At 32.5% G+C, this 19,053-nt stretch overlaps 1 protein-coding gene across 3 annotated transcripts in view; it reads left to right on the forward strand.

Annotated features, from left to right (window-relative positions):
- LOC143244227 (cAMP-dependent protein kinase type II regulatory subunit-like) overlaps nucleotides 1-18,547 on the forward strand; it is an 83,026-nt gene extending 64,479 nt beyond the window's left edge. For 2 of the 3 annotated variants that reach the window (XM_076488512.1, XM_076488528.1), the window contains 5 exons: nucleotides 8,047-8,121; nucleotides 8,884-8,949; nucleotides 9,659-9,710; nucleotides 14,393-14,461; nucleotides 16,413-18,547. In XM_076488512.1, the coding sequence (XP_076344627.1) occupies nucleotides 8,047-8,121; nucleotides 8,884-8,949; nucleotides 9,659-9,710; nucleotides 14,393-14,461; nucleotides 16,413-16,543 (393 nt within the window). In that variant the 3' untranslated portion in view covers nucleotides 16,544-18,547. The remainder of the gene's footprint in view (nucleotides 1-8,046; nucleotides 8,122-8,883; nucleotides 8,950-9,658; nucleotides 9,711-14,392; nucleotides 14,462-16,412) is intronic. The other variant, XM_076488520.1, reaches the window with a different exon arrangement.
- Nucleotides 18,548-19,053: the final 506 nt, after the last annotated feature.

Raw genomic sequence — 19,053 nt, forward strand, 5'->3', positions numbered from 1 at the left:
GGAACACCTGATGCACAGACAGAAGTTAAAGAATGACTATATGCAAAGAACTGAAGTATGCAGACTAATACCCCAAAGCACCATTGTAAATTACCCATACTCCTCATTCCTAAATGGAAATGTGAAACCAAAGATGTATATTCAGATACAGGGAAAGAAGAGGAACATGCACCTGTGTATGGGTGTTGACCAGCCACTGAAACAGACAATCCCTCATGGATGAAGGAAGGAAAATGGAGGATGAAAGAAAATCCTGATCAGAACTCTGTTACTTGTGAAACATTTGAAGGGACAGCAAATGGACATGACTGAGTTGGACCAATGAAGTCATGAAAGACCAAATTCCCAAAAGCAATAGAAACTTGCAAGTAATAAGTGACTAACCTGAGAGAGGGTAGTGAACAAAAATGTCATTAAACTACGTTACAAAAGAGAAGGCAAAGCTTGACAGATGTTTGAGTTGAAAAATTTCTCCAATTGGGCAAGATAATGAGCTACACAGAAATAACTTGTGATTGATTCCAGTTTGGAAGGAGCCAGAAAATGCCAGCTGGCCATATAACAAAGTAATTGCAGACTCTGAGCATGGAGATGCCATTCAAAACCTTGGACAGGTTGACTAAATACTCAAGGTAGCAATAAAGGCCAAAGAGAAAGCATGAAATTGATTAACCTACCCAAGAGGGACAAACCAAAGAACAAGATGAGAAAGTAGTGATATCTTCAGATGAGGTAAGCATTGGAGACTTCTATGGATGATATCCACTACCTAGTAGAAAATACATGGAAAGAAGAAACCCAAGTTAAACATGGATATTGATATGAAGAAGCTGAAGTGAAAACAGTGGATTACTGGCCATCAAATGCCAGTTGTCATTGGTACAAGGAAAGGGCAGGAACAAAACTCCAGGAAAGATGGGAACAGGTCCTGATGCCAGAACAAATGCTGAGCCACTTCTGGCAAATATTGGTTGGACGTGGGAGCTTGAGGAGGATTGGAAGAAATTGAGAAAGAAGAAACCAGAGGTTATGATTTATTTTGAAGGGGAGATGGAAGCAAATGATGCTACAGACATATCTCCAATGTTCCCTCTCTCTATTTGTCACCTGTATCTTATCTACTGGCTTTTGTTGGTGCCCACTTCAGCATGAATTGGTGATACGTGTATCTTTGAGTATCTTGTCCATCTTATTCCTTCATCAAGTGTTCTCTTGTGTCTTCCATTCCTTGTCTAGACCCCATGATTGCTTCCTACTACCTAAATCAATCTTAATTTGTAAGGTTATTTTAATTGTTCCTCTCTCTCCCTGTCATTCATCTGCCATTCCAGCTCTTCTTCATTAACCTCGTTCACTTGTTTTACATCTCACCCTTTCCATTATGTGTCTTCATACCTACCTTTTCTTAGACCCTTTGCAATTTGCTCTGGTTTCACGTGAATCACTTCCTTGTTAGCAAGCTAAATCTGTCCATTTTATGTATAGTGTAAGCAATCTAAATGGCAAGTATTTCACTTTTGATATATTGCCAGGGGGTTTCCCACTGACTGACCAACCCTGGTTCATGTGATAGAAATTGTCATCTGGTTCTTTTGGTCGTGGGTCTTTGCTGCCCTAACTTTTTTAGTATTAAGTGGTTTTATCCTGTACCTTTCATTTTTCCAATGCAATAGTGTTTTACTTCCCTGGTTCCTTACGTACTCATGAGCTCCTTCTAGTTTTGTTGCCCACACAGATATTTTATACTTTTAAATTGGGTCATTTGTATGATCAATCATTCCCTTACTTTATCTCCATTTCACTTCCTAATGTTCATTGTTATTTTTTTCCTAACTTCTCTTAACCTGTGAATGTCTGATCAGATTTGTTTGCCACTGACATTATATGTTCCTCTCCAACTTCCTCTGTTCTGTGGGTTTGTTCCTCCTTCCACAGACCTAGGTGATTCCATAAGGCTGTTTCTCCTTTTCCTTCTCTTTCCTTTTATGGGATCTGAATATACTTTGGTGTCCAGTCAGGTTTTCTTTATTCTTCTTGGACCCATTTGGCTACCTTCCAGGATACATGTTTGTGACTCTTTTTATCCTCTAGCTGTCATCATCCTTTTTTTGGTTTTTGACCTCTCTCTTTATCATTGGGTCCATCTTTTGGTTCAAATTGCTTCTTCTTCCCTTCCATTCATCCTTCCATCCTATCTCTACTGTTTTTTATTCTTCAATGTCTTCCATGGCTCCACATGTTCCCCAAAGAGATGGGATGTTCCACAAGATTGCTAAAAGGTTATCTGCTTGACAGTGATTGCTTCACAAATGTGTTTGATACAGACTGTACCACCCAAGGACTGCATGAGTAAAGCAGAAAGGAATTGCTGCCCATCCCTGATATGCCTTGAGTGAGTAATGTCATAAGGTCTGCTTTTCAAAAAATGGGTTTCATAGTTTTCCATTTCACTGTCTCCTATGATGACGCTCCTCAAGATTCTCCAATGCATTGTCACCCCACCCTTCCCCAAATGGAGTATAGGAGCCCTTGCCACTGGTTTGGTGGGCAATGGAGGCAACCTCTTGAAGTTGTTCCACATGAAACAGATTAGAACCATTCAGGAGAGAGTAGGGCAGTAGTGTTCTGCTGGTGTAGATGCAACATAGCCTCCTTTATACCATTTACACAACCATGAAGTTGGCTGTCACCTGACAGGTTTGATGTGACTTCCCACTATTAATTTCAATGACCACTAGAGTTCATCTGTCACTTTGCATAATGACGTGGCATCCTTAAACCATTTACACTACAGTAGAGTTGATCTATCACTGGACTAGTTGATGTGGTCTTCTACTATTATTTCCAGAAACATTAGAGTTGATCTATCACCTTTCAGTGTGACAAGGCCTCCTGTTACACATACAATACAGACTGGAGTTGATCCATCACAAAAGCAGTTCACCCCTTTGGGAGCCCTCATCCTACCTTCACATGAATGTCAGCTCTCAAACATTGAGAGTTTGGATTTGAGTGAACTACTCAACATTAGTCCTCATATGAACTGATTTCATCTTCTCTATTCCAGATGGCCATTTCTGGTTTGCTGGAGTAGTAATGATCTTTGTGTCATACTTAGCAATAGGTGCAGGTATTGAATGCCAATTCTTGGGTTAGAAGTGAAGACTGTGTGATCCTCATCCTACACTCTTGTGGATGTTGGTACTGAGTGAGGAGGTATTAGGTGTAGTTGCCTTGCCAAGCACAGTCAAATGAGCACTATCCACTCTACAACACACAGTTTCTGCCCTTGTGTTTTACAAATTATACACATGGGCAAAGAGTATACCTGGCTCAAAAGTGGTGGAATTCTCCTCTTTTGATCTATTTCTCTTACTGTCACGGGTATCCTTCAGATTCTTTTGGGGTCACTTCTGTCATTCCCTTGTGCCCATCTCTCAGGGCCCATGGTCTTAATGAGAAACTATTAATAATTTTATTCTCTGTAAAATTACATTGGATGTAGGGCCCACAAAAACTATTAGCTGCTGGGCCTACACAGCCTTAAATCTGCCACTGCTTCTTCAAAGTGTGGGATTCTAGTTAATCTTTTGAGAGAAGGCATGTGCCATATCAGAAGTTATAATTTTCCTATACTGAAAATATAGTTTTGATAGGTTTTTACTGCTCACACTTCTCACCCCTTCATACACTCTGTTTCAGTGTTCACACCTTATGTCAAACTTCAAAGTGAAAATTCGTTAGAGGAGTATAGAGGGAGACAGATGAGTCACATGAGCATGCCATGCTCTTATTGGCATGTTGAAATCTCCCAATTTTAACAGGGAAGAAGAAAAGGCTTGTGGCATGTGTAAATAAAAAGTTCCTACATAAAGTGTAGCACTGAACAAGAATAGCTAATGTTGTGAAAATATGTAAGTAACTATCAGAAATACATTTCCAGATGAAGGAAAATTTACTAGTTCTTCATATTTGCAGACTTCAGAGTTCTTTTTCTTCTGGATCATTTTCTGTGATTTGGGTATATTAGATTTTTAAATATTGAGGGTGGTCAACCTACACAACCAAAATGTTTCACATGCTTACGATGTTTTGTAAGCAAAGGATCCAACATGTAATTACAATTGGCTGCACTCCATGTAACATTCCACTGCACATTCAGTGTGTGGTACAGCTAGGGCTGCCTTCATCATGCCCATGGTAAAGAAGAAATAAAATCTGTTGAAATCCATCTTTATAAGTCACCATCCAACTTCAAAAACATAACACAAGCATACAAATTTAAACTTCATAAACGTTGTTTTAGTTTTAATAATGGATTAGTCATCGATCAACTAAACAGGTTTTGAAAATAATATTCATTTTTTTCTATCATGTAAGGATTTTTCACAAATCAGGATGAAAACTAAAGTCTTATTTGTATTAAATTATTATTTTGTTTACCACAATGAACATTTTTTATTATTATGTTTGTTAACAAAAATACAAACATAATGAAGAAAATGGAAGAATGTTGATGTCAAACAATCCCCTAATTGTGTGTGTGTGTGTGTGTGTGTGAAATCCACATCTTTTCATCTCAAAACTATATGTTGTTGTTGTCTTTTATATACTGTGTCTGGAGAATCTCTGTTAATGACTCCAGTGAGATTTTCATGGAAATAGTCAATATATGAATGTAAGAAATGAACTTTCAAGCTCATATTACAACCTAACTCTTTGAATTTATCAAGCATGTTATTGACAATATTTTGTCAATTCTGGTTTGTCATTTCCCAAAAATTTATCAAAAGCATCTTAAATACAATCTATGCTTCTTTTCAACTTTTCATTGTTGTTTCAAACTCTTCATCTGAAGTCAATTTTCTAATCTGAGGGCCAACAAAAAATAATTTCTTTAAGTTTCATACCTGAAAGAGCTGGGAGTTACTCATGTAGATATTTGAAACAGTTGCCATCTTTGTCTGAGACCTTTAGAAACTGCTTCATCAAGTCCAGGTTTACTTGAAATGAGGATAACAGGACATTTTGTCAACCAGACTTTCACGTTCAATGTTTATTTAACCTGATATCAGAGGTTCAAGAGTTTTGAACATTTCCTTTATGTGACTCTGCATGAGCAACAGGAACAAATGTACATGTCATCATTGTGAAAGAAAATACCTTTTAGATTTATTTGGAAGGAATTAATGAATAGTTGCCACTTGCTTGTCTGAGTGCAGGTCATAGCATTTGGTATTAATTCAGCAATAATGTTGCAATACACTGTTGAACCTTCTTGCAAAAAGTATGGTAAAGACTCTTTCTCATGCTTTCTGTACCAGTAAAATGATATTCCTGGAAAAAGTAAGGTCTTAACCAGAAATCTTTGCCTAAAAAATATCTGAATATTCCTTTGGAAGGCTTAAATCTTTTATCAAATCAGAAATGACCTATTATGTGGTCTGTTAACTGCTTGTATATGTAGTGTGTTTCTCAAGGGTTCTGAAATGATTGGCAACTCTCACATTGCAATTAATTTGTAGAAATGTATAGCCAGTGGTTGTCAACATTTTAAGGATAACAAAATGTGACCTGTTCTCAATGACTAATTTATGCAAACGTATATATGATGGTTGGTGCAAAATATGCATGTGATTGAGAAAAATGGACATCATTTTTAATTTCACCATACAGGAATAAATGTACATCATGTACATAGCACATAAGGTGCTAAGTAAATATATAAAGCAGTATTAGTGTCAGCTTATATGGAGAACAAAACAAAAAGATGTGCAAAGAAAAGTTATGAACCTTCTATATACTTAATTCTTTCATGTTTGTTACAAATGCTTTCACAACCTTTATGATGTACATTTAGTTTTAATATTTAATCAATATGTAAACTCAAAATGAAACTATTAAAAATAAACATAGTTTATTCTTGATAATTTCTTCAAAATAAACTTAAAACAGTTTTCTGTTATTTTAGCACTCACTTGAAACATGTTTGTGTATATTTCTACAAATTTTTATTGAAACATTCTAATGCACTGGGTTTTTTACAAGTAATCTAAGAGAAAGGAATGATGACAGTTGTCACATGTTAACTGGAAAATATAACAAGAAATATTTACATTATTAATGTAGTGTACTTATTTCTCACAACTATTTATAAATACGTTTGAAAATTACTACTAGCCAATATATGGCTGGTTTATATATATATATATATATATGACCTATTTTGAGCTAATAAATTTGTTTGTGAACCATTAATAGTATAGAGCCAGTTGTTTTATATGTTGTAAAACTACCTTTTCAACTTAAACAAATTTTGAGTGGAGTTGAGAGGTAATTACTTAAGTTTAGTTCCCAAAATAATCACTGCAATTTGTATAAAAGTTGTTAAAATGTAATTATTTTAGGTGATTAAAATTGAGAATGACTAAGTTACTCTGTGATACGTGTATAATGCCTTAAATATTTGTCTTTAATGCATGTAAAATTACTTGCATTTGGTGCTTTGCAACAAGCAAAGAGAAAACATTTAATTATATTCAGGTTGCATAAAAATGCCATTTAACCTTGTAAAATGTGTAAAGTAAAATCATTCAAACCAGATAAACTTGTAAAGTGGGGAGTTTACTCTTCATGAATAACAGAAGGATATTTTCAATTTATTATCACTGAGACATGAAAAGGCAGAACCACTATTATGAAATGGAATTCAAGCCTAATAAGCAGATCTTTCCATTCAGTCAACTTCAACTTCAAAGAAGGGTCATCTAGTTGAACATGATTGGATCTGTTGCACCATGAAATGGCAGCACAAAAGGTCATAGGGTGTGGTTCTTGTAAGAAGTGACATTGGTGGTACTGTTACATCGGTGGTACTGTTACATCGGTGGTACTGTTACATTGGTGGTACTGTTACATTGGTGGTACTGTTACATCGGTGGTACTGTTACATCGGTGGTACTGTTACATCGGTGGTACTATTACATCGGTGGTACTGTTACATCGGTGGTACTGTTACATCGGTGGTACTGTCCCACAGCTTAAAAGTCAGTACATTCACCATTGCTTATTATTCGCCTCAACCTAATACCACCACCCTAAGCATCATTTTGTTGTGTCAAATGGAGTGATGATTATCAAAGTTCTCAACAAATGGATGTACATGTATTATCTCATAAATTAAAGTACAGTTAAACTAAAAAATATATATATTGTTCAGCTTGTTATATTTCCTCTGGTAGTGTTCTTGACATCAGATGCTAGCAGTATGTACATTGGCATAAAATCCAATTTAATTCCTGTTTCAGACTCAAGAGTCTGTACTTAATGGTTGTAATGAGTCAGACACTCAGCAGTGATCTTGATCTGTTGTGGATGATACCCAAGTAAATGCACCATTGGTTTGAATGTGGTTCCAAATCCTGTTATGGTATTTGGGGTTACTGTAGTTAATTTCTAAAATGTTATAATTAGAATCTTCTATTTATACAATGGGCTTCTGTGTAAACATTATTACTAAACTGTATGGAGCACATTATATTGTGCTTAACCTCAAAGTTCTAATACACACACGTGCACTTACATAATAATACTTAGCATAGGTTAATTACCAGGTATTTCATTTCAGGTCATGTGACTAAGTGTCAAATACTTGTTTTGCATTATATTAAACTGTGGGTTTGTTACTGATTTTAGTTTTTAACAGTGATATTATTTCTCTTTGTCATATTATAAAAAAGTTAAATTATCTTTTGATTCTTTTGTACAGAAAGCATAGGTGTAGGTTACTGCCCATCAAAACAAAAAAATTTAGAATATTTCAAACTGGATATATTTCTAAAAATATAACTGTCACATGAATTCCTTGGTCATGATGATGATGTTTATATTAATTTGGTGAACATACAGTTACACTTCAGTAATGAGAAAGGTTTGCTGTGTAAGTTGTTTAGTTTTCCATCTTTGAGAGAGAGAGATTGCCATGACCCATTATGCATATAAAGATGTAGAAATTGCAGTTGTAATGTTTTTATTTTTTTTCCTCAGCTATTTGAGAGAATGAACTTGTGTGATGCTCTGATGCCAAAAAGCTATAAGAATGAAGACATTATAATCAAACAGGTAGGTATTTAGCTTTCTTTGTGAAAACTTACCACTATAACCACAGTTAAATGCACAAAACCTTACCTCTGCTTCTATCCATTAGAATTTTCTGTTCTGTACTTCTAAAAAAATTGTCTAGCTTTCTTTGAAATATATTATGATGCTGTTGTGAGTTTTAGTAACTCAAGTGAAAGGGAACTTTATTAGTTTCTTAAAATCGATTTTCATCATAGAGACCTGGAGTAAAAATATATATATTTTTTAAATTTCTTTACATGTTGGGTGACAACAAAAAAATAAATCTTAAGAGAGTGAAGTCTTAATTTCAGTCATAAACCCAGAGACTTACAGCTGTCCCACTGGGAGATAAGAGAAGTGACGTTACTAACGTTTGTGAAAAAAAATTATTGATTACTTTGTTTAAAACTAAATAAACCAACAGTTAAACTACTGAAAAAAAGTATGTAAATTGATCAGATAGATATTGAATGTAAATCTGTCTGTGTTCTAGAAAGTTTTATTATAATATTCTTATGCTAACAAAAAAGCATAAAGCAGAACCATTATTATGAAATTCAAGCCTGATAAGCAGATCTCTCCATTCAGTCAACTTCATGTTCAGAAAAGGGCCATCTAGTTGAACATGGTTGGATCTGTCACTGTCACTCAATTTCACCATGAAATCATGCTGACCTATTAAACAGATGTGTGTGTGTGTATCCACTCATACAGTTTGTTTTTTGAAATTCTTAAACATAATTCATTTTAATGTTTACTTAGGGTAAAGTTGGTGATGGAATGTACTTTGTGGAGAAAGGGACTGTCCGAATAGTTATGGTTAATGAGGTAAAAGAATTATTATAAATTTTAATGATAATGTATGTTTGGTTTCAAATATGAACTGTGGTCCCTTAGACAACCCGGAAGCGAACTTCTTGTGGTTTCCTAGCATCGATTCATTTACAAAAGCAGTTTTTAACCTATCATTTGTCAGCTATTGAAATAGAGTGGAGCATGGAATCTTATATTTTTTTATTGAAGTTTTGTTACATTCTAACAGATTTTTATAGTTAAATTATTTCATGTACACATAAATGTTAATGAATTATTTTAAAACTTATTTGTAGAAGAGTCAAATGGAATAATAGTCTTTATTTATTTATAAGTACATGAAGATTAATCTAAATGTACTTGTTTTATTACCACAAATACTAGCCTTCTGTATTTTGGTAATTTATACATAGTAGCAGATACAAAATTTATTGATTCAATTTAGTTAGAAATTATTTTATTTACAGTTCTAAATAACACTGTGATATCAAATATTTAAGTAATTATTGTGATTTATTTTATTAGATATTAAAAAAGAAATTGAATTATTTGCCACTACTGTATCCTCAGTTTTCATATTTATTTTGAATTTTGCATACAACTGTAATTAATTTATTTAAAGTAATTAATAAGTGACTCTTACATAAACAGTATTACTGATTTATACACTAGAACCTGGGAATATTTAATATTCCTTATGACTTATCATTTTTTTGTTTCTCAGTCTGGAGAAGAAAAAGAATTATCTAAGTTGAACAAAGGTCAATATTTTGGAGGTAAGACCAAAGAAAATTAATCATTTAACCTTATAGTTATGGGAAGTGACCGCTTCACAACTTTTTTAAATGCATAATTACATTTAAAATTTAATTAAACTACTTTATTATCAGTGTGTGTCAATAAACTTTGCATTAAAGCACAGTTTATAATTCAAATTATTTAAGTTTTAAGAAAATATCTCAATAAATGTTTATTCTTTATTTCTGAGTCATATAATATGGTAGTTTGTAATGAGAGGAAACCCACTTTAAGTAAAAATGTATCTCAGGACGGCTGGTTCGGGTATTAACACTTTTACTAATAAAGCAAAGAACCAGTTTTTGACTGAAGAAGGACAAAATGTTGTTCTCTGATTTACTAGTAAAAGTGTTAATGCCCATACCAGCCGTCCTGAGATACATAAATATGGTAGTGTTTAACTTTGTTTATTGGTTATTTCTCTTCCCTTATAAAGTGCTTCAAATAATTTAACCAACTATAAACACAAGCTATAGGTATTAAGAAACCAAAATATAAGATTTCAACCTCTTCTTGCTTTACTGAGATATCACTATTTGTTTAACCCACTTGGCATGGCTGGGTGGTTAAGGCACTCGCCTCATAATCTGAGAGTAGCGGGCTCGAATTCCCATTGCACCAAACATGCTTGCCCTTTTAGCCCTGGGGGTATTATAATATGACTGTCAATCCCACTATTCATTGGCAAAAGAGTTGGCAGTGGGTGGTGATGACTAGCTGCATTCCCTCTAGTCTTGCACTGCTAAATTAGGGACAGCTAGCACAGATAGCCCTCGTGTAGCTTTACGTGGAATTCAGAAACAAACATCCTTCATAACTCCTCTATTTGAAGAAATGGTCATACTTCTCTTTGACATTGCTATTGAACATGCTTATAACAATAATTTCTTTTCAGATATATTTTGCTTCTATAGTAAGAGTAAAAAACAAAAATGACTTTTGTCTCTTATTTTTTTTAATTTGGAGTAAATTTCAACTGACTGACACAGCCACTATCATCATAACTAACTACTAAAATATTAGCTTGTCATATATTAATTCAAATATTGGCTAATTTGGCACTGTAGTCACAAGTGCCTATGATGATTAGTATCTAACAAGATTTTATCTTACATTATGCTAAAAATATAGTTATTTGTTTGTTTGTTTTTATTGTTAGTACTTATACAGTTCTGTGCAAAAGTGTTAGGACAAAGTAACAAATTATATTTCAGGATACTTTCAAAAAGCAGTAGAAGGTAAATCACAGGTGAAACATCAGCATTTATTATTCTTCCTATTTAGTGCAAAAGAAACTCAGTAGAAGTGCTTGAGTTCAGCAAACACTTGTATTTTGTGTCCCTCTTTTACCTCAGTAACTGCTGACAGTCTTTCAGGAATTTGTGAAACATACTTAATCAAAGTGTCCTTTGGGATTTTATTCCAAATGTCTTTCATACACTCCCATAAAGTTTCTTTGGAAGTAACTTTTAATTTGTTTAGTTTTTTTTATCTTTGAAATCTTAGATCTGCTTCAAAGGGGTGAGAGGAGGGCTCTGTACATGACATTGCATTATTTGAATGATTCCAGTTGCTTCTTCCTTAGCTAAGTAATTTCTTCATAGGGTGGATAAGTATTTGAGGTCTTTATCTTCTTGATAGTAGAATTATTTACCAATAATATGCAAACCACTGTGTATACCATAATGGATCAGTATCTGTTGTACTTACACTGCTCCATTATGTTTATTTCGCAAATATCTCCTGTTACCTCAGCTGGAAAACACCCACAAACCATCATATTGCCTCTCCAATGCTTCATAGTAGGTGCTATGCATTGAGGTAAATATCTTTCATTTTTATTCTTCTGGATTACAACCGATGCTTTGAGCCAAATATTTCAAACTTGGACTTCGTAACACCATTTTTCAATGATCAACAGTCCAGTTTTTGTATGTTTTAGCGAATTTCAGTGTCTTGACAATATTTGGAGATCATAGTAAAGGATTTTTGTTTTTTTTTAACTGCTACACAAACAACTATTCCATTCTTGTTGAGTCTTGATACAGTAGATCTGGACACTTTTCTGTCATTTGGTACATGGTCGTTTATCTTGAGCTTGAGACCTGTATCTTCCTTCTGTCCCAAAAGCTGCATAAACAAAGATACTTAACATTAATAACATTCAGTTTAAGTGTTCACCTTTTTCCTTTCCTATTTTCAAATGTATCTGTCCTGGTCTCATACTATATATGGTAGACTTGACAGAGTTTGTGGAGCACTTCAAGTGTATAACAATTTGTCTGAGAGTCCAACCAGTATCATGTAAAGATTTTATGTAAACTCTCTGCTCTACTGACAGCACACTTTTGGAGTTGTGGCATGACAACAAAACTTAATATACAGTGTTAAACACTGTTTTTATTAAGGTTCATTTTTGGAGTGCTATTATATGGATTTCTTTTATTATATAGTAGTATCATATGCTAACTCCTTGCTAGCTTTTTTTCTCTATATAGTTAAGACATTGCACAAGGTACCATGACAGTTATTTCAGACCCTAAGTTTGATCAGTATTTTCATTCGAGCAGAACCCTTATAACGTGCCTTTAGTACAAATATATGGAAATTCTGCAGAATAATAAGTTTTTTCATCTTGGCTAATTTACTTGTCAACAGGGACCAGTGAAGCATTACCACAATTTAAAATTTACATTCTGTGTTGGCATGGAAGACTTAACCTCCATAAATTGGAGAGAATTACACTTTTGCAGAATACTGTATAACAAACAGAAAAAGCACATCCTAAACTACATAAATCAGATGGTCATTTTGTTTGAATGGTAAAAGCTGATAGTTTGTGAAGACAGCTTGATGTATTTAGAATAAAGATGTTGCTCAACCAACAATGTAATTTCTTTAACCTATTTTAGCTTAATTATAAAGTTAGATAAATTATTTTAATTTTGGTACATTCTATTAGCATACCTGATGTATTCTTTTAAGATGTATATTTAAAAACTATTAAGATTTATTTTTGGACAGTCAAGATAATAAGAAACAGATAAGCTTATTAACTATGCACTAAAGTCCAGAAGGTCTCAAGTCTAAAATTAGTGATGAATTTCTTGTTTTAGTGTACATTTCTTGTATGGTTTTAACAAAAGTTACAAAAAAAGAAACTTGTTAGGTAAGGTGAGAAAATTTGGAGAAATAAAATGAGCTGCCATTTCATCATATAACTTGATAATTTATTGTTTTGATATAATGATTAGACATAGCTCTAAAAATAATAAAATTAAATGAAAGTAGCTAAGCCTGAAGCTCTGAGGATAAGTAATTGTAATTAGCCCTTACAGTTTGCAGTTATCAGAAAATAAATTTGTAGTTTTATGTCTTGCTTTAGATATTACATACAAAATATTCTAGAGGTCATGCAAGTGAAATATAAAAACTGTAGGATTTAAACAATTTATATTTGTTCACAGCATAAACATCACTTTTCATTTAAGCTGAGTCAGTAAATATTTAATAAATCTATAGACAAATCTGTACTGAAAATACCTCATTACAGAATCTGTTGTTTTTGTATAACATATCAGTAATGTTTATTGAAAATGTTCTAAATTTCATGAAGGTATATTCAGTACATTCAGGGCTATAATTTCATAGTCATATGTTCATTACAAGGTTGATCAACTGACCAAGCTCATCTCTTTCAGGGTTAAGTAGATTTTCATTCCTCAGAGCATTAGTTGGGAGTAGGAATCTTGATTTACTGATGAAATAAATGGTGCTGTGTGAACAACTTTTTCATGTTTTAAAATGTGACGTGAATGTTTTTTAGTTACTTTAGCATGGAGTGACAGAGAATGCATGTGTAAGAAAGTAAAGAAAGATGATTGTCTGACTTCAGGCCTTATTTATATTGTGTAGATACAATCACTATATGTAAAAACCTTTAAGTAATAAAACATATGAGCCACAGTTCAGGAAACCTAACAACAGCTTTTATAAGTTAACTATCTTTACAGGATGGTTGGTTATGAGATGGAAGTGAAAAGCATCAGAATTAGCCAATCATTGAACTACTTTATACTGTATGGGTTCATTGACTGATTGTTTAGAATTAAGCACAAAGCTACACAATGGGCTATCTTTGCTCTGTCCACCACAGGTACTGAAACCCGCTTCATAGCTGTGTGAGTCCTCAGACATACCGATATGCCCTTGGGGATCACTGCATGGGATGAGGATGTATGTTCTAAGATTTGTGTCAATTTTACACTAGTTGCAGTTGTGTTTATGTATAAGATATTTGAGCACAGAATCATTTGAAAGGTCAATGTAAAAAGTATTTTTATCACAACTTGAACCTGTATTATAAACTAGTAACACTTAATAATTCACAATTCAGGAAGGAACAGGTAGCTTCTCTTTCTCACTCTCTTTCTTTCTTTCTTTTTTTTTTTGAGAGCATAATTTCATATTTGAATAGTTGAGAAGTTTTCTTTCAAATAAGTGAGATACTATATTATGAAAAATACCATCAGTGTCTTTGAACTCTGGTATTTGTTTTTATGTTATGTGTATTTGATATTGTAGTGGTTAAGAAGTATCCATTGACTGATTAAGATTTTACTATATTCAAAACTAATAAAACAGGTTTCTTACTCTACAGAATTGGCTCTAGTGACACACAAACCCCGAGCAGCTTCGGCATATGCAGTAGGTGATGTTAAGTTAGCGTGTAAGTATGTGGTACTAATTTGTATGTGTAAATTGTGAAACTGATTTATTAACACTGAAACATGCAAAGTAATATTTTAAAAGTTACACTGTATTCTGTGAATTTACATTTTTTACACAATATACTGTACTGGTATTATAAGAAAATGCCGTACACAGTTTTGGGATAAGGTAAAGGAAAAAGTACTTTTGACACTCTCTGTACCTAAGACATTGCTTTCCAACTTTATTGATTGTAAGTGATTTTCACTGTCATCAATATGAAGTCTTTAAATAGTTTTATCAATGCCAGCTTGACACTTAACTGTTAGACTAAGCTAATAATGATAATTCACTTTATAAACCCATAATTACAAATGAATAAATCCCTTGAGACCGTCTATAAAAACAAGGTGACCCATAACAAATTCTCAAATAAAGATCCTACTTTCATTGTTTATTATGTGAAAATACTTGTATGATTATGTGTGGACACACTTTAGTGTTTATGATATCAGATGGATTTAGTGATCAAACAAGGTTTAATTATGAAAACATTTGTTTTGTAACTTTACATGTTGTTATTTATACTTCATTAGGGTGTTTGCTGTTTATTATGCTTGTATAATGGATAGCTTCTTTGTAATGGACTAAAACACAAACAAAAACAGCCACTTTAACCATAGTTGAAACTCAACAATAAACTTGCCAAAATATAAGAGCCACATAAGTCAAAAATTAAATTTATGGACAATTAGAATATGAAATTTATATCTTCCTAATAAGTATGTGTTTGGCCATGACTTGATACAAACTTTAAAGAACAATATACCATAAATATCACAAATAATAATGCAATAAATAAAGAACAATGAAGAAAAAAACATAATTCCAAAATAACAATATTTCTTATTTATGCAATTACAAAATTATTAAAAACATTGAGTAATAATTGACTGTCTAATTAACTAACTTTTGAAAGCTTGTGACACTGTTCTTAATTTAGTCATTAGACTATGACATTGCATCTCATGCGACCGTGAATTTATGTAATCTTTTTACATAATCTCTGTTAATAATACTTGTATATCGACACTAGAGGAACTGATATCAATCTCATAAAAAATAAAAATTTACTTAAAATCAATTTGATCAACTAAAAGGTGAATTAAATTGCTAAAGGTAACAAATGAACAGTAAACAAAACAATAAATAAATAAGATAGTATTTGCTACCTTGGAACTGTATTGGTTTTAGTATATGATAGTTTTTAACAGCCGTGCCATCAAGCTGTATGGTGTGAGTATTTGTATACATTATAGTAGCATATTGTTCTGTACTCAAAATAGCATTTGTATAAATTATTCTTTTATACTGAAATTTAATGAAATTTGTAGCTGATTAGTTTTCACATTGAAAACATTTATAAATAAATTAATGTGAGACGTGCTAATTAGTTTTCTGGGTGCCTTTTTCAATTTGTTTTTAATTTTTAGAAATTCAGAGTTCAATGAACTATCATAAAAACTGTCTTACTTTAGTAGAAAATAGTTTGCCCTTTTGAATGATTCATATTACAAAGAAACAACTTACATTGCATAAAATATTTGAAGTTAGATTTCCTGTAATTAAGCATGTGTAATTTGAAACTTGTTAACTTTTCCGTGGATAATACAATAAATATTTTATTATAAACAATATTTACAGAGTAAGCAGGGATATAAACAGAAGTATTGAATGATTAGATTTTCCTGTATATATATTTTTGTTTAATTTCAACAAAAATTGTAAGCACAAGTATTCGTTGCTTATAATTGTTACGTGTGTGTGTGTGTGTGTGCTACTACAAGATGTTACATCAACTTAGTATATTCATATAAATTTCATCCATGTGTATTTAAAGTAATAGTTAAAATGGGAAGACATTTCTTATATTTTATAAAACTATTTCATAATGCTACTTAAATTTATAGTTTTAGATGTGCATGCCTTTGAACGTCTGCTCGGACCTTGTATGAACATCATGAAGCGAAACATAAATGAGTACGAAGAGCAGCTTATTGAGGTTTTTGGCTCAAAGACAAATATAAGTGACCTGCGGTGAATCACCCTGTCATTACTGTTCTTCCAGTATATCTAGAACCCTAGTCACCATACATTCTGTAAGCAAACTGGCTAAAACTTGCAGAATGGTTCTCGTTCATGTTTAAAGAAAACAGTATTTATATAATTATAGTGACACATGTATAAGTGCTCTGACTGGTCTTTTATTTGGTTGCACCTATTTAAAAAAAGTTCTTTTTTTTTTTTGTAATGGAACAAAGTAGTTGTCTGTTTACTGAACAGAGTTTTGTTATTGAAGTATTTATATCGATTAAGGAAAGGAGAATGTAAAACCTAAATTAATTACAAGAAATTTCATTTGTTATAAATGTTAAATTAGGAGTTCTGATATTTTAGTATGTACATATGTTGTCTGAAATGAAACACTGATACCTAGCTTTCTCTGCATGATATAAGACCATAAGTTTCCTGTTGATAATATTACAAACTTGCATCTCTACAAAGCACTGTGACAGGTCTCTCTGCAATACTTACTCAGTCACATATATATATGAGACACAAGTCAGGACTGACAATGATCTGATTGCAGGAGGTACTCAGTCACATTTATATTGGGAAGAAAAAAAAAGACATCCATAAGTGGTGTAACAGATATATCTGCAATGGTTCTCAGTTCAATCTGTAATAACAAGTTTCGTAAATACTGTACCTGATCTTTCTAGATTGGTCACTCAGTTATACCTATTACAAAATGGTTTTTTTTCATAATGAAACATTGTGGTTAATGTTCTAAATAACTTTATTGCTGAAGTATTTATGTTAAGAAACTTGGAGAGAAAAAATAAGGGTAAAGTGTGTTGCATTACAATTTCTTGTATCAAATACGTTGCATTAGAAATTCTGATATTTCAATGTATACCGTTTGGATTCTGATATTTATCTGGAACAAAATGGTGATGTCTGTCTATCTTTTCTTGTTTAATATAACAATTTTATCATGTTACTGTTGATGGTAATTGGACTTTGCTGTGAATGAACTCTAAATCAGTTTGTGTACCTTCCAATTCTCAGGTTAATTAAGCATTGCCAATGTCAAAATGTTTGTTTTGATTCTTAAACATAAATTTATTTGAAAATTAAATGATATTTGAAGCAGAACATAAAATTTAAAAGCTGATTTCCAAAACATTGCGGTTAGACATGATAGTAAAGTTTTTAAGGTAGGAGTTTGTGTGATTGTAGGTTACTGATAATTCTAATTGGTAATTGCAAGAAGTTATTTACTAATATAATCCTTTTGACCCAGCATTGTTAGGAAACGTTAGGTTTCAGTAGGTGTGTATATACATTTAACATAAACCTCTATGTGCATGTTGATAAAGTTAGTATTTTATTGTAGTTTGTGTAAAGTTACGATCCTTCAGCTTGACCATGATGTGAAAACACTCATTATAAATCATGTGATGTGTGTTGTTGATGTTTCTGTCTTTACAATATTATTTCAATATAAAGTATGTAGGAACATACTGCAGTAGTAATTACTGTTATGTACATTGTACGTTCTCTTGCAAATGGAACTTCCTGCAACATTTTTTTAAAGCAGTTTTGATTTCTGTTCATTTTAATATTGTTTTAAGTTTATAGTCCTATAAGGCAGCTTCTAAACATATTATTTTCATAAATTGTATTATTAAGTGTTGTAATTTACTTGTGGTAATCACTTTTACAAGATATATTTTTTTCTTTTGAAACTTGGGGCAATTTTTTTCATGATTATATTATTGACGTAGAACAAATCTGACCTTTCACACGTGTTATTTCTGCACTTTAAGTTCTCTGTGTTTAGTTCACATGCTCTTGCACTGACAAGGTTAATTTGCTGATTACCAAAATATTAATGTGTTGTTATTAGTAGCAATATTTGGATTAGATCTCACCAAGTATTGGGCTGTAACATTTTTTATTATTGATATATGTTGTTGTTGGAAGATTGAACACATGTAAATTTTCTGTAAAACAATAAAGTCTGCAGTTTACAGTGTTACTGGTGACTTGTTTAGTGCTAAAATGTGCTCACAATTCTATTCATTAAAGTGTGGCTTTAGACTACCACTAACAAGTATTCCATAAGTGTTTAAATAAACTTTGCAGTAAGCCAAGCTTACTATTATTATAATAAAGCTAACTTGTAACTCTTCAAGACCCATCACTGATTAAAATTACTTTAATATTCAGTCATACACAAAGCATTTACAAGTCCTCAGACATATTACCATCATCTAAGATGTTACATACTTCATCAGTTTTCTTGTATTTAAAAATTATAAAAAGCCCATTTTCAGCTCAACTCTCAGAAATCATAATCCCCCCTCAAAATCAAAATCAAAGGATATCTACAGAAGATCAGTTGATTTTAACTGTAGCTTCATGAAGTTTTATTCTGTATTTCTTTTAAATTATTGTGGAAGTGATCCTATCAGGTCTGTCTCCAGGAAATACATCAACTTTCTTTGGATAAGTTGTGATCCTATCAGGTCTGTCTCCAGGAAA

The sequence above is a fragment of the Tachypleus tridentatus genome, chromosome 1, assembly GCF_004210375.1.
Source record: "Tachypleus tridentatus isolate NWPU-2018 chromosome 1, ASM421037v1, whole genome shotgun sequence".
Classification (NCBI taxonomy): domain Eukaryota; kingdom Metazoa; phylum Arthropoda; class Merostomata; order Xiphosura; family Limulidae; genus Tachypleus; species Tachypleus tridentatus.